This window comes from Selaginella moellendorffii, unplaced genomic scaffold (genome assembly GCF_000143415.4).
Source record: "Selaginella moellendorffii unplaced genomic scaffold, v1.0 SELMOscaffold_51, whole genome shotgun sequence".
NCBI classification, from domain to species: Eukaryota; Viridiplantae; Streptophyta; class Lycopodiopsida; order Selaginellales; family Selaginellaceae; genus Selaginella; species Selaginella moellendorffii.
The window spans coordinates 497,442-511,021 of NW_003314312.1; the positions used below are offsets into that span (position 1 = coordinate 497,442).

Consider the following 13,580-nt stretch of genomic DNA (forward strand, 5'->3'; position numbering starts at 1 on the left):
TGATCAATTAGAAAAAAAAAATCTCTCCCTCACCGAATCAATGATAGTGAGCAAAGAATTGGAGCCTTCCTCTTTCTCCCTTGGGATTTTTCCTTTCTTAAATTCCAGCGATTGCTCAATCCTCCTTGATCCATTCCACTCAATCCTGGGAATTCAATGCTCCTAGCGCTCGCGATGCTCAGACATTTATCCCCAATGCTCGTACAGAGCTCGATCGAGCTGCTGGGGATGGTATTCTTGCAATCGATCATTTCTTGTGCCTTTGTTCTTACTCCTAAGCTCTCTCACAGCTCCAAATCGGCGCTGGGGATCTGCTCTTGTCAACTTGCTAGCTGTTTTGATCTCGTCCTGGAGTTTTCTTCTGGAACCGAGCATCAGCAGCAACACCCTGCTCCTGCATTTGCGTAAACAGCTCGGAAGCCACCTCTGGATCGCCGATCTCGAAACGTCCGAGGATCATAAAAGTCCACGAGGTGACATTCCTGTGAGGCATTTCTTGGAAGAGCTGCCAAGCCTCCCCAGCCCCCCACCACACTTGAAATACAAGTCGATCAAAATATTCTCCAGCAAGATCGATGGAGAAAGCGCCGAGTTGCCGACCTCTGCCGAAGATCGTAGTGAATCCTCCTCCCGCTCCCAATATCTCTCGATCTGGCGATGCAATGTTTCAGAGCTGCGACAGTGGCTGCCATGCCCAGCGCCTGGCCGCTGCGCCGCTGCGAATAGTATGCTTGCAGCGCATTGCCGCGTCCATCGCGAGTGCGACATCGCATTCACGGCCACAAATTTCTTTTTTAAAAAGCTTATAACATAAAACTTCTTATTACGTTTCAAAGTCAGAGTAATTTTGGATAAGAGTGTAATTGGGAGAGGCAGGTGTGGTGTGGAAAGGTTTTTGCCAATTTAGTCTGTTGAAAGCTCGAGCAGTTTGTGTTCCTGTATAGTAAAACATGGCCATTTACTGTAGTATGCAAAAGCCATTGGTACAGCCCAGTCGCTACAAAGAGACTAATAAAAATGTTGCAAACACCATTAGAAGAATTGCTAATGTATATGAATCTGACATTTTGCTTCAACATGTGAACTGTCTTAAATTGGCAGAAAATAACTACAGAAAGCAAAAGCAAAGCAAAAGTTCAAAATTCTAATCTAAAATAGAATAATACAGTGCATAGTAGTCTTATGCCTCAAGGTGGGCGCTCAATGAGCCCAATAACATGTACAAATATTACACATCCAAACTAATGAGCTATTAAAATTACTATAGAGGAAGATTTTTCTCTTTTATTTGGCAATTTTATTTGAGCCATGGAGCTCTTTAGCACTGGATGAAGAAGCTGTTCCATCCAAAGCCCGAGCAGTCCTGTACAGAGCCACTAAACCGTGTGTGTGCCACACCTTGGCAGTTTGCCGTGTTGTAGGCCGCAGCAGTCTGGCCCTGGTACGCAAAGCTGTAGCCGCCGTGCTGCGAGGCTCCAACATTGGTGCATCCACAAGCACTGTAGCGCTCCAGCCGATTGTTACACCCGGGCCCTGCCCAAGCATCGAAGTAGCTTGCATTGGCCGTGATCATCGATCCCACCACAGCGATCGCGACAAGAACGAGCACCATTTTTCCTGCCATTGTCACACAAACACAAAGCTATGCTATGATCGTCAATCAAATGAAAACTCTTTCAAGGAAGATCTAATGAACATCTAAGAGCACACAACAGTGAGATTTATACACGAGGAGTCAGCTCTTGCATGCGCGCCACGAAACAGTCAAGGGTCAAAGGTGGTAAAAAAAATTCTAACCCTAAACAACGTGCACAAACCCTAAAATATATCTTTGGACGACAAAATATTTGGCTTTGGACGACAAGCATTATCATTATTGAAAACCTTTGGCGAATTGTACGTAGAAAAAAATGGTGGAAAAGGCCGCTTTCCATTGGCAGGCCAGCGCCGAGCATTATTCGCGATCAGCCAGGAGAGAAGGTGTGTGATTAAAAAGGAGAGGGCGAGAGAGAGAGAAAAGGGGGGCTCGTTCTGGATCCACATTTGGAGTGATCGCCTCTTTTGCCGAAAGCTACTCCTGGCATGATCGATTAGAAAAAAAATATCTCTCCCTCACCTAATCGATGATAGCGAGCAAAGAATTGGAGCCTTCCTCTTTCTCCCTTGGGATTTTTCCTTTCTTAAATTCCAGCGATCGCTCAATCCTCCTTGATCCGTTCCACTCAATCCTGGGAATTCAATGCTCCTAGCGCTCGCGATGCTCAGACATTTATCCCCAATGCTCGTCGCAATCTCCATCCTCGTTTTCCTCCCAGTCGCTCTGGGCGGAGCTTCTTCCGGGATTCATGGCTTCGCGGAGGAGAAAGAGATCCCGGTGTGGCCCAAGCCCCACTCACTCCTCGCCAGTGGCTCGGGGTCCCTGGCATTGGCCGAGAATTTCACGCTGCGCTCGTCGCCGGACTCGATCGCGACGCTGAGCAGCGCATTCGCTCGATACCGCGAGATTATCTTCCTCCACCACTCGATCTTCCTCGCCTCTCGCCAGATTCCCGAGAGCATACCACAGCTCCAGGCGCTCAGCGTTCGAATCTCATCCCCGGACGAAACAGTGAGTCAAAATCTCCCTCCATAGCCAGGGTTTTTAGTTTGGAAATAATTTGCGCCATGGGCGCTCTCGGTCGAGGGAGGCGCGCGATCCGCGCCGAGCTCGATCGATCGAGGCGCGGGGCATGCTATTCTTGCGATCGATCGTTTCTTGCGCCTCTGTTCTTACTCCTAAGCTGTCTCGCAGCTCCAAATCGGCGTGGATGAGTCGTATCGCCTCCAAATCCCGGATCCCGACGATGCTACTGCCGCATTGCTCACGGTAAATCCCAGCGCTGCTCCTTCTTGACGGAAATTTGATCGTTCTTTCCTGGGATTCTCTTTCAGGCAGAGACTGTGTATGGAGCCCTACACGGATTGGAGGTAATGTACGGACATTGATAGTCTCTGGAGTGAAATTTTCGTGTTCTTGGTGCTCTCTCAGACGTTTAGCCAGATCTGCGCCTTCAATTTCACGACGAAGATGACGGAAGTGCGATACATCCCAGTGGACATCGTCGATCGGCCGAGATTTGAGTATCGAGGTCTCTTGATTGGTACGATGATTTCTTCCTAGCTTTCTTCATGTGTCTGTCTCTTCACTCATTGTAAACTTTTTTTTTTTTATCACAGACACTTCGAGGCACTATGAGCCCCTCAAGATTGTCCGGAGCGTCATTGATTCCATGGCCTACGCCAAGCTGGTGAATACTTAAAACTTCCATCATACTGTTGGTGTTGACGGATTTTTTTACGTGTTTCTAGAATGTTTTGCACTGGCATATTGTCGACACCCAATCGTTTCCTTTGGAGATTCCTTCCTTTCCTAAGCTTTGGAATGGAGCGTATACTGGAGCCGAGCGCTACACTCTAGAAGATGCCAAGGGTATTGTCGAGTAAGTCCACAATTTTTGTCCCTTTCACGTGCCAAACAAATTTTGGAATTTTGAATTGTCAGATACGCGAGGCTAAGAGGAATCAATGTGATGCCAGAGCTTGATGTTCCCGGCCATGCTGCATCCTGGTCTGATTCTCTTTTGCGTTATCAATAAGATAGATTGCTTCAATTGTGCCGGATCAACAGGGGCGTAGGCTATCCGGAACTGTGGCCCTCCGGGAACTGTACGCAACCTTTGGATGTAAGCAGTGAGTTCACTTTTGAGGTCATCGAAGGGATCATTTCGGGCAAGTAGTGATAAACTTCCGGAGGCAGCAAAGCATTGACTCTGTTTTCCTGTAGATTTTGCAAAGACCTTTCCTTTCAAATTCATGCACCTTGGTGGTGACGAAGTCGATACAAGTAAGCCACAGAAATACTTCAAGTTTCTCACGTTTGATGTTCAGCCTGCTGGAAGAAGACGCGACATATAGCCAGATGGTATGTAGTCAAGTTTCGGGATCAACTTTCGGCTTATTCTAACATGCAGGCTTGCTCATAACAATTTCACCGCCAAGCAAGGCTACGAATACTTTGTTCTACGAGCGCAAAAGATTGCCCTGAAGTACGGGCTTACTCCCGTGAATTGGTAAATTCTAAAAGACTTTCTGAACTTTATAAAGCTGACAATAACAATGCCAATGCAGGGAAGAGACTTTCAATAACTTTGGTAGCAAACTCAATAACGAGACGATCATTCACAACTGGTCTAAGCTTTATCCTTACGTTTTCTTAGGATACTCACATTCCTGGAACTTACTTTTCAGGATAGGACCTGGTCTGGCGCCACTCGTTGTAGGAGCAGGTTTCAAGTGCATCGTGAGTGATCAAGACGTGTGGTATCTGGATCATCTCGACGTACCATGGCAAAGCTTTTACAAGAACGAGCCACTCACAAACATAACGGGAGAGCATGAGCAGAGTTTGATAATTGGAGGAGAAGTTTGCATGTGGGGCGAAACTGTGGATCCAAGCGACATACATCAAACAATCTGGCCTCGAGCAGCAGCTGCAGCCGGTGAGTCCGGGTCTCGGCCGTGTTTCTCACTCACATTTGAGTTTTTCTAGAACGCTTGTGGTCTCCGAGGAGCTTCACGGACCAAGGAACTTCGCAAGTCCATTCGAGGCTCAAAACTTTCAGGTGTTTGCTACAACAGCGAGGGATCCCTGCAGCTCCAGTAGATGAGCTTGGCCGGGTGTCTCCGCCGTATCCAGGTTCTTGTTACGACCAGTAAAGTATCACAGATTTTTTATGCAGCGTGTTAATTTACTTGCTTCTCAACAATCTCAGTGTGTACATTGCAGCTTTCAATGGTTATTATAAGAAGTATGCGCAAGCAGGAGATACGCTCCAGAGTTTTCTGGCTCGAGCTTGACAGCCTCGTCCACAACTTGGTTGGCTCGATGCAAATCCCCGTGAGTCCGACAGGCGCCCAGAACACTTGTCCATCCCACTGCCCCCAGCAGCTTGGACGTTTTCATCACGAGCTCCTCGGCGTCCCGCAGCCGTCCAGCTCGTCCCAGCAGATCAATCACGCAGACGTAGTGCTCCTCCCGCGGCTCGACTCCAAAGTCCTCGCTCATCGACACAAAGTAGCTCCAGGCCTCGTCCACCATCCCTGCGTGAGCACACGAGGAGAGAATGCTGATATACGTCACCTCGTCAGGCTCCAGGCCCTGGAGTGCCATCATCCAGTACAGCTCTCTGGCCTCGACTCGAGCTCCACTGCGAGTGTGAGCGGCGATGATGGCGGTCCAGGAAACCAGGTCCTTGATCGGCATCCTCGCGAAGACGTCCCGAGCTCGATCGAGGCTGCCCAACTTTGCAAACATGTTGATGATCCCAGTTCCAAGGACGAGGCCGAGCTCGTAGCCACTGGCGACTATTCGCTCGTAGAGCTTCCTCCCGGCAGCTCCCAGCGACGGCGACTCGGTACATGCCTCGAGCAGAGCCACGAATGTGCGATGGTTTGGCAGCGAGCAGCCTTCTACGTTCATCCGGTAAAAGATCTCGAGAGCTTCCTCGTAGAGCCTGTGCTGGATGCAAGCACCGATGATGGCGTTCCAGGCAGCGACGTCCTTGGCAACGATCCTGGCAAAGGCAGCCTTGGCATTCGCGAGATCTCCACAGTTGCTGTAGAAGTCGACAAGAGCAGTGCCGATCACAGCAGTAGCTTCCAGCCGAGGAGGGATGATCCGGTGGATAGCTCTTCCATCATCCGACCACTTCTTCGTGGAGCAGGCATTGAGAACGCTGGCAAAGATCACTTCGTCCGGCTGGAGAGTGGGATCCCTCTCCTCTAGCAGCGACCGAAACAGCGCCAGCGCTCTCTCGGGACGGCCTTGCTGGGCATTCGCCGCGATGATGAACATCCACGACTTCAAGTCCCTGGAAGCCATAGCCGCGAAGAACTCTCCAGCTTCGTCCAAGCTCCGGCACTTGATATACATGGTGAGCACGGTGTTCATCAGGACCAGCGATCTGTCCAAGCCCAAGTTGACGATCTCGGAGTGGATCTCCCGGCCGCGCTCCAGCCACCGCATCGTGGAGCAAGCACTGAGCACGCTCAAGAAGGTAACTTCGTTTGGCTTGGATCCCTCTCTCATCATCCTCCTGTACAGATCAAATGCCTCCTCGGCATGCCCGTGCTGGGCATACGCTGCGATGAGAGCGCTCCAGGTGACCACCGTCTTGGCAGTCATGGATTCGAAGACTTTGGTGGCCATATCGAAGAGCCCGCGTTTGCCATACATGTTGACGAGCGCGGTGGCCAGACCCACGTCGGTTTCCAGCCCGGTTCCAGCGAGCCTCGCGTGGATCGCTGCTCCTTTCTCGATCCAGCCGAGCGCCGAGCAAGCCCCGATCGCGGTCGTGAAGCTCACGGCGTTAGGCGCTGGATCGTTGGGCATCTGGTCGAAGAGATCGATGGCTTCGCACTGGAGTCCCGCGAGAACGTACGCCCGGAGCATCGAGTTGAAGGAAGCGACGCTCTTGAGCCTGGACGGGATGGCCAGGAACGCTCGCCGGGCCTCGGCGATGGAGCCGGATCTTCCATACATGTGAACGATCGCGTTGCCGAGATTGGCGAGCTGGTGATCGAAGCCGCAAGAGACGATCCTGTCGTGGAGGATCCTCCCCCTTTTGAGATCCCCTGATGATCCACAGGCGACGATGAGGTTCAAGAATGTGATCGCGTTGGGCCGCTCGCCAAGGCAATCCATTCTCCACAGCGCCTGGATCGCCTCCCTGGAATCCCCGGCCTGGGCAAATGCCGCGATGAGCAGCGTCCACGAGTAGACGTTCTTGCACGCGATGGCGTCGAAGACGCGCCTGGCGTTGCTAATGGATCCACACTTGGAATACGTCTCCACGAGGAGATTGCCGAGATAGGTGCTGATGCCCAGGCCGCGGTTCCTGGCGAGAATGCAAGCGTGTACCTTCCTGGCCCGCGGGAGCGACCGATCTCGCGAGCACTGCCGGAGGAGCGCCGCCAAGGCATCGTCGCTGTGGGATCTCTGGAGCTGCCGCTCGAAGTCTAGATCCAAATCCCCTATTTCTTGGATCCTCTCTCACCAAAAACCCTAATCTTCTTCTCTGTTAAGGTAGTGTTGAAATTCAAAATTTTGGCGGCATTAAAGCACAGTTCCTGTTAGCTAAATTGCTGAAGCTAAATTGTTTTGTCTAGTCTTGGGTCCTACTATAAATGAAGAAAGCAACTCTTTGACTTTTTCTCCACAAAGAACTTTTAAAGTTGCAATTTCTAAATTATTCACAAGCTAAAATAATAAGCCTAAAACTTTAAACTAATCAAATGGTATTATTACCCAGTAAAGTCAATGCATTTGATTGTCAACTAGCACACAATCATTACCACTTTGTTGTCTCAATTCTTCTGTATAAAGATTGTTTAATTAATCTTTATTTACAGTCATGTTGAATGGACTTTTAAAGAGTTAATAAAAGTTATTGGTCACATTCTTTATTATGTTCCATAACATTTTCTATAATCAAAAAGTGCACACACAGTATATATCTTAACTACATAGATTTATAATTTCTTTGATTGTTTAAAATGCTTTGGAAATTATTGTTTACTTAATAAGTCAGCAATGGAGGCATTAGAGTAAATTTATACAATTTTTTAACAAAATCATACACAACCCACCAAAAATCAATTGAAACAAATGCATATCCTAATTTGTTTCATTTGTATATTGAATTATAAGTAAAAGACATATTAAATATATATATAAAAACTAAGAAGAGCATTATTTTAAAGCTAAACTAACTAATTTAGATTTGCTAAACAAAAGGAATCATATGAACCATATAATGATGAAAGCTGTGATAATTGCCCACAAAAGAAGGATCTGCCGAAGAGCTAGGATTGATTGCTATAAAAACATTCCTTATCCATACTAGAAACAAGGCAATAGCAACAACAATCCACCATGGCACCCATCAATTTTGTGAAGAACGAGGAGAAGAGTAGCACTTCAGCTTTTGCCTCCTTAGTTCCTTGAGAAAACTGAGCTCTCTACTTATGGCAGGCTGTCTTCCAATGTTTAGCGGACAGTCCATCACTTTATGAGTTGATTCAAAACAAATGTGTGAGTTGGCGGGATCGTCACTCCCACTGCCCTTATCAATATGAGTTTATAAACTATAATTTATAAAAAAATTCTAAATGAATAAGAAGTATAGAAAATAAGGGTAAGATTCTTGCTGAAATTAATTTAAGATTGACAAGTCAATGCTATGGTCACTGGGTAACACCATTCTGTGAAGATTGTGCTCACCAGTATGCATCCATCCGGCGAGAAATGAATCCCCCGACTGGATGTATTGGAACCATAATATACTCACTCAGGAAGAGGATGCACCTGACAAGGCTATGTATGAGAAGTGGGACCTGTTTGCAAATTGCTCACAAAGTTCTTGGCAATTGTTGCCAAGAACAATGCCTTCATCTGCGGATGCTCGCTTAGATGGTTACTCACAGCTGTGCAACGATCCAACTCCACAACTACGATCTTGTAGGCCTAGATCAGCGGCCTCTCTCTTTGAGCACAAAACTTGCCGCCTACATCCGTGCCAGGGACGTTGTCAGGGCAAAAGGAACTTTCGATGCAATGCCAGAGAGGGATCTTGTTTCATGGAACTCGATGATTGCCGTATTTGCCAAAAACGGGCATCTAGTAGAGGCGGCAGAGCTCTTCCAGTCCATGCCTGGGTGGAACTCGATCTCTTGGAACTCGATGCTGAGTGGGTATTTGCGCAACAACGAGTTCCAGATGGCTAAAGAGGTTTTCAATGCGATGCCAGATCCTAATCTTTTCTCGTGGACTGCAATGCTTACAGCATTTGCCAGGAACGGGCTTCCAGAAGATGCTTTGGAGATCTTTGAGACCATGCCGGTTTGGAGCATCATCTCCTGGAATGCAGTGCTAGATGCGTTTTCTCGAGCTGGAAAGCTGGAGAAATCGAGGATAATCTTTGGCGCCATGCCAGAGCACGATGCCGTTTCCTCCACTGCTATGCTCGTTGTATATGCCCAGCAAGGGCATCTTGCCATCTCGAGAGAGATCTTTGCGAAGAGAATGCCGCACAAGGATCTCATTTGCTGGAACGCGATGCTCTCGGCTCTGGCAGATCACGGTCATGTGGAAGAGGCCAAGGCACTATTTGATGCCATGCCAGAGCGATCCATCTCGTCCTGGAACGCTCTAATCTCGTGCTACTCTCAGAATGGCCACTTCCAGGAATCCCAGCGCGCTTTCGATCGAATGCCGGAGAGGGATGCGATCTCCTGGAACGCGATGGTGATCGCTTTCGCACAGCACGGGCAGCTCCAAGAATCGCGACGCACCTTCGATTCCATGCCAGAGCGCGGCCTCGCGAGTTACAACGCGATGCTCGCCTCTTATGCCCAACACGGGGATCTGGAGCGGGCCAGAGAGATCTTTTCATCCATGAAGCTCTGCAACCTCTTGTCGTGGAACATCATGCTCGCAGCGCACGCACAGTCCGGAGGCTCGATTGAAGGAGCAAAGAAGATCTTCGATAGCATGCCACAGCGTGATCAGATTTCCTGGAATTCGATGCTCTTGGTCAGTGTGGAAGCACTTAAGTGTTCTGCTGATTTGGAAGATCTTGAGAGACTCTTCTTCACTCTAATGCTGCTTCACGATCTCGTGTCATGTAATCTGATGATCACGGGATTCGCAAAGACCAAAAATATTGAGAGAGCAAAGCACGTAATTGATGAAACCCCGGAGAAGAATTTTCTAGCTTGGAACACAATGCTTTCCGCATATGCCGAAGCTGGGCATTTTGATCAAGCCGAGTCAATGTTCTACATGATGCCATTCAGGAGCTTGGCTTCTTCTAGCATGATGTTATCCGTTCTAGCAAGTACAAAAAGGCTTAAATGTGCTGAGATTCTCTTTAGCGAGATTCCATATCGGGACACTTCCTCTTGGAACTCAATGATTTCCGCCTACGCCCAGAATGGACATCTCAAAAGAGCTCGCAAGGTTTTTAATGCTATGCCTCACTTAAGCTTGGTCTCATGGAGCTCCATGATGGCGGCATATACCCGCTCTGGGCATCCTGAAGATGCTCTTGATCTCTTTCGATATTTGGAACTCCAAGGGTGTGTTCCTGACGAGGCATGTTTCTTGTGTGCTCTTATTGGATCCAGTCATACTGGGGACTTATCTTCTGGGTGGAGGCTCTTTTGTGCGATCAGTAGTGACCACAGCATGAAACCCAACAAGGATCACTATGGCTGCATGATTGACATGTTGGGAAGAGGAGCCCACTTGGTCGATGCCACAGAGCTTCTAAAGCAAATGCCTTTTGTCCCTGATTTACGAGAAGTGGTCTCATCTCTGTTGCTGGGGGTGGGCTGTGGGATCGTTTGTGTTTCTTGCCAACATTCACTTTCAGGCCATGTTTCTCTGTTAACTATATTTGTATGGTTATTACAAATATATCAATGATTGTTTTCTATATAGTTGATAAATAAGTATGTTTTAGAAGCTTAGTATAATGAAGGTTTTATTTGAGCATTTTAGTGAATTCAGCGACCTTGTCTCAGCTTTGAGTGGATTTCTTGATCGCTTCCACGCACAGGGTACCAGTTCTCATAGTCTAGTAGAAATTATTCCATTCGAAATGAATTCTGCGGAATTCAGCCAACCCATGGTATAGCGCCTGGCAAAAGATCAGTAAACTTGTTGCGACTTTTATAGATAGATAGAAAGATGTTTACACCTGGGGAGCATACGTAGAATTCCCCAGTCTCTCAACCGTGAAGGCAAATGATGTAAATTGTGTTTGCTATGGCCATCACTAGACTGTGTCAAGGCTTTATGGAAGTCTACAAAGCATCATATCAATTGCTTTCCCATCACCATCATGTTTATAAATAATATGATGGTGTCTGAAGTGTCATGCTACGTCGATTTCCTTGAAATCTACAAGTTCTCTACCAAGCTCTGGGATCGTCTACATGGGAGAGAAAACTAATGGATGCCAGTCTGGAGGAGGTGAAAGTTTCTTATGAATTTCTTCGGGAACATGGAACAACTCCGGCACTAAGTCTGAAACAGGGAGTAGTTTGGATGAGCAGAGAGCAAATGGAGGAAGCATCTGGAGACCGATGAAACAAAGAGCCATAACAGGAATGACAATGTTTCTTCTCATGCAGATGGGGGAGAATAAAATGCTTGAAAAATAGTTTTAAATATGTCATCACTTACATTCTATCTTTCAATTGCTTTCCCACCATATTATGGAGCGTTGACACCAATTACATTTTCTTCAGATTAATTAGAAATGTAGCACAGCAAATTAATTTTGTATATAAATATATTTAGATTAAAACTATTAGTATATAGATGTTTTAATCATAAAAATTTAAATAAAAAACACAATTATCTAGAAAAATAATATAATATAACATTAAAAATTATTTTAAAATTAATTTCTAATTTAATAAAATAAAAAATTTATATTATATATTTTTAATTACATTTATTTAGTAATAGTTAAATATTTTATTACCACATATAATATCTCATAGGTATACTCCATTCATTTGGATATAATGCCTGTCTATGAGTCATAAAAATTGCATATGAAAATATATACCATTCAATGTTAGGTTGTCCTCCATAATCAGAATTACCTGCCTTATATACTGTAAAAGTAGTATTTTTTATATTTTCTAATTTTGCAGTGCACCAAAATTCTGTTGTTCCAAACCATTTCTCATTAAATTCAAATGGAAATCCTTGACGATCATTAAGATTTTTTATACCCATATCATCATCTGCTGATGCACAATGTAATTCTAATTTTGAACCCACTCTATTAAAAACATTTACAGCTATTTTACCATTAGTAGTACAAAATAGTATTAATAATACTATTAATGTTAAATTCATTGTAAGTGATTATATTACTATGTAGTTATACTCTAAAATATGGTTATATATGATTAAAAAACATAAACATAAAAATATGAAAGGAATTAGTTATATTTTATGTTTCGAATATGAAAGGAATTAGTTACATTTTATGTTTCGAATATTTTTTATGTGATTCATAATAAGCAATGCTGCAATAGCAACGATCAAAATGGACAAATTTTATAAATAATAAAAATAAATGTTATTGATAATGTCAAAAAGTAGATCATTTTAAATTTATAATTTATAAATATGAGTTCCTTTTCGACATTATTTTTTGTTTTCTTAAGAAAACCTGTAGAGGACTAGGGTGGTAGTGGACATACCTAGAATATCCCTGGATATTCTTATTCTACCATGTAACGGTTGCTATTCATTTAGATTAATATTGTATTTATAATTTATAAACTTTCCTAAGAACTTCTTATTCCTACTATCTAATTATTGATATGCTAATCTTGATATAAAAATTATAAAAAATTTAGTAATTATTGATCAATTGGATTATTCAATAATACTAAATAGAAATGACACTATTATTAAGTAAACCAGACATTGCTACATATAACATGCATGTAACAACAAATTATTTAAATTAAATTTGACCTTATAATCTTAGATAAAAACCATTATATTAGTTAGTTAGTTTGAATATGTAACCTTGTTTAGATCTTAATTCTGTGATAGAGAGTCCTATCAATATTTTGATGTTAACCAATTCTGAAAAAGCAAACATGAATCTCTTGCCTTCCATCAACTCAATACCACATATAGAGAAGGAGAATAAGGCTTATGCACTTTTGAGAAAGAATTGGTTAAGTACCATAAATTGTGAAAATTGTCATCAAGATGCCAAAGTCTTTAACCAATGCTTTTTCAAAAATGTAAAAGTCTTGATCTCTTTCTCCATATGTGGTATTGAGTTTATAGAAGGTATATATCATACCAAGAACTAGGGAAAAGGTATATAAACAAAAATGCACCCTTTTTTTATCAATTAAAGGTCTTGGGGATATTTAGGGTTAAATGTCCTTAGATTTGAGTATATTATAACATATTCTTGATTACACATATCTATTAGTGAGTGATTAATAATATTTAATAATGACTAATGTTTTTTAATGCTTGTTGTAAGATCTAGACTTCTTGGAAGCTCACTCAAATCTAAGGACATTTAACCCTAAATATCCTAAGACCTTTAATTGATTAAAAAAAGAGGTATATTTTTTTTTATATACCTTTTCTTTAGTTCTTGGTCTGGTATATACTTTCTATAAATCATACCACATCCTTGTGGTACCATCCTTTTTCATAATAAAAAAGACCAATGCTCAACTTACTTGGTCACATATGATATTTGTTAAGAAGCTCCTAAATTGCTTCTTGAGTTTAGCCATCTCTTTAATGTTTAAATGATATAAAGCCTTCATGGATGGTTTAGAACCCAGAACAACCTCAATTTGATTATCAACCTCATGGATATGAAGTAGCCTTAGTGGTAAATCCTTTGAAAAGATATCTGAATTCTTTACCAGCAACTTCAATATTTCCTTTGGTATAGAATCAACTTATCACCAAATCT

The 13,580-nt window shown here is 44.0% G+C and overlaps 4 protein-coding genes across 5 annotated transcripts; 2 read left to right on the forward strand and 2 right to left on the reverse strand.

Annotated features, from left to right (window-relative positions):
- The first annotated feature begins 34 nt into the window (after positions 1 to 34).
- LOC9634588 (beta-hexosaminidase 3) lies at positions 35 to 4,773 on the forward strand. Of its 2 annotated transcripts, XM_024686922.1 has the most exons (15): positions 35 to 186; positions 2,270 to 2,608; positions 2,792 to 2,866; positions 2,932 to 2,967; positions 3,029 to 3,140; positions 3,217 to 3,287; positions 3,349 to 3,479; positions 3,542 to 3,607; positions 3,668 to 3,768; positions 3,824 to 3,883; positions 3,928 to 3,961; positions 4,011 to 4,109; positions 4,168 to 4,227; positions 4,288 to 4,538; positions 4,589 to 4,773. In XM_024686922.1, exons 1-15 carry the CDS (start codon positions 157 to 159, stop codon positions 4,753 to 4,755), a joined length of 1,632 nt encoding a protein of 543 aa, XP_024542690.1. In that variant the 5' UTR covers positions 35 to 156; the 3' UTR covers positions 4,756 to 4,773. The 2 variants fall into 2 exon arrangements, with proteins under 2 accessions (XP_024542690.1, XP_024542689.1); XM_024686921.1 differs by lacking the exon at positions 35 to 186 and having other exon boundaries at positions 1,955 to 2,608.
- On the reverse strand, positions 1,265 to 1,680 carry LOC9634587 (antimicrobial peptide 1). Its single transcript, XM_002981921.2, has one exon. It carries the CDS (start codon positions 1,622 to 1,624, stop codon positions 1,319 to 1,321), a length of 306 nt encoding a protein of 101 aa, XP_002981967.2. The 5' UTR covers positions 1,625 to 1,680; the 3' UTR covers positions 1,265 to 1,318.
- A 55-nt stretch (positions 4,774 to 4,828) lies between the features above and the next one.
- Positions 4,829 to 6,064, reverse strand: LOC9634192 (pentatricopeptide repeat-containing protein At2g33680). Its single transcript, XM_002981922.2, has one exon. It carries the CDS (start codon positions 6,062 to 6,064, stop codon positions 4,829 to 4,831), a length of 1,236 nt encoding a protein of 411 aa, XP_002981968.2.
- A 2,445-nt stretch (positions 6,065 to 8,509) lies between these two features.
- LOC112350521 (pentatricopeptide repeat-containing protein At4g02750-like) lies at positions 8,510 to 11,191 on the forward strand. Its single transcript, XM_024686854.1, has 3 exons — positions 8,510 to 9,199; positions 9,362 to 10,433; positions 11,010 to 11,191. Exons 1-3 carry the CDS (start codon positions 8,510 to 8,512, stop codon positions 11,189 to 11,191), a joined length of 1,944 nt encoding a protein of 647 aa, XP_024542622.1.
- The last annotated feature ends 2,389 nt before the right edge of the window (positions 11,192 to 13,580 follow it).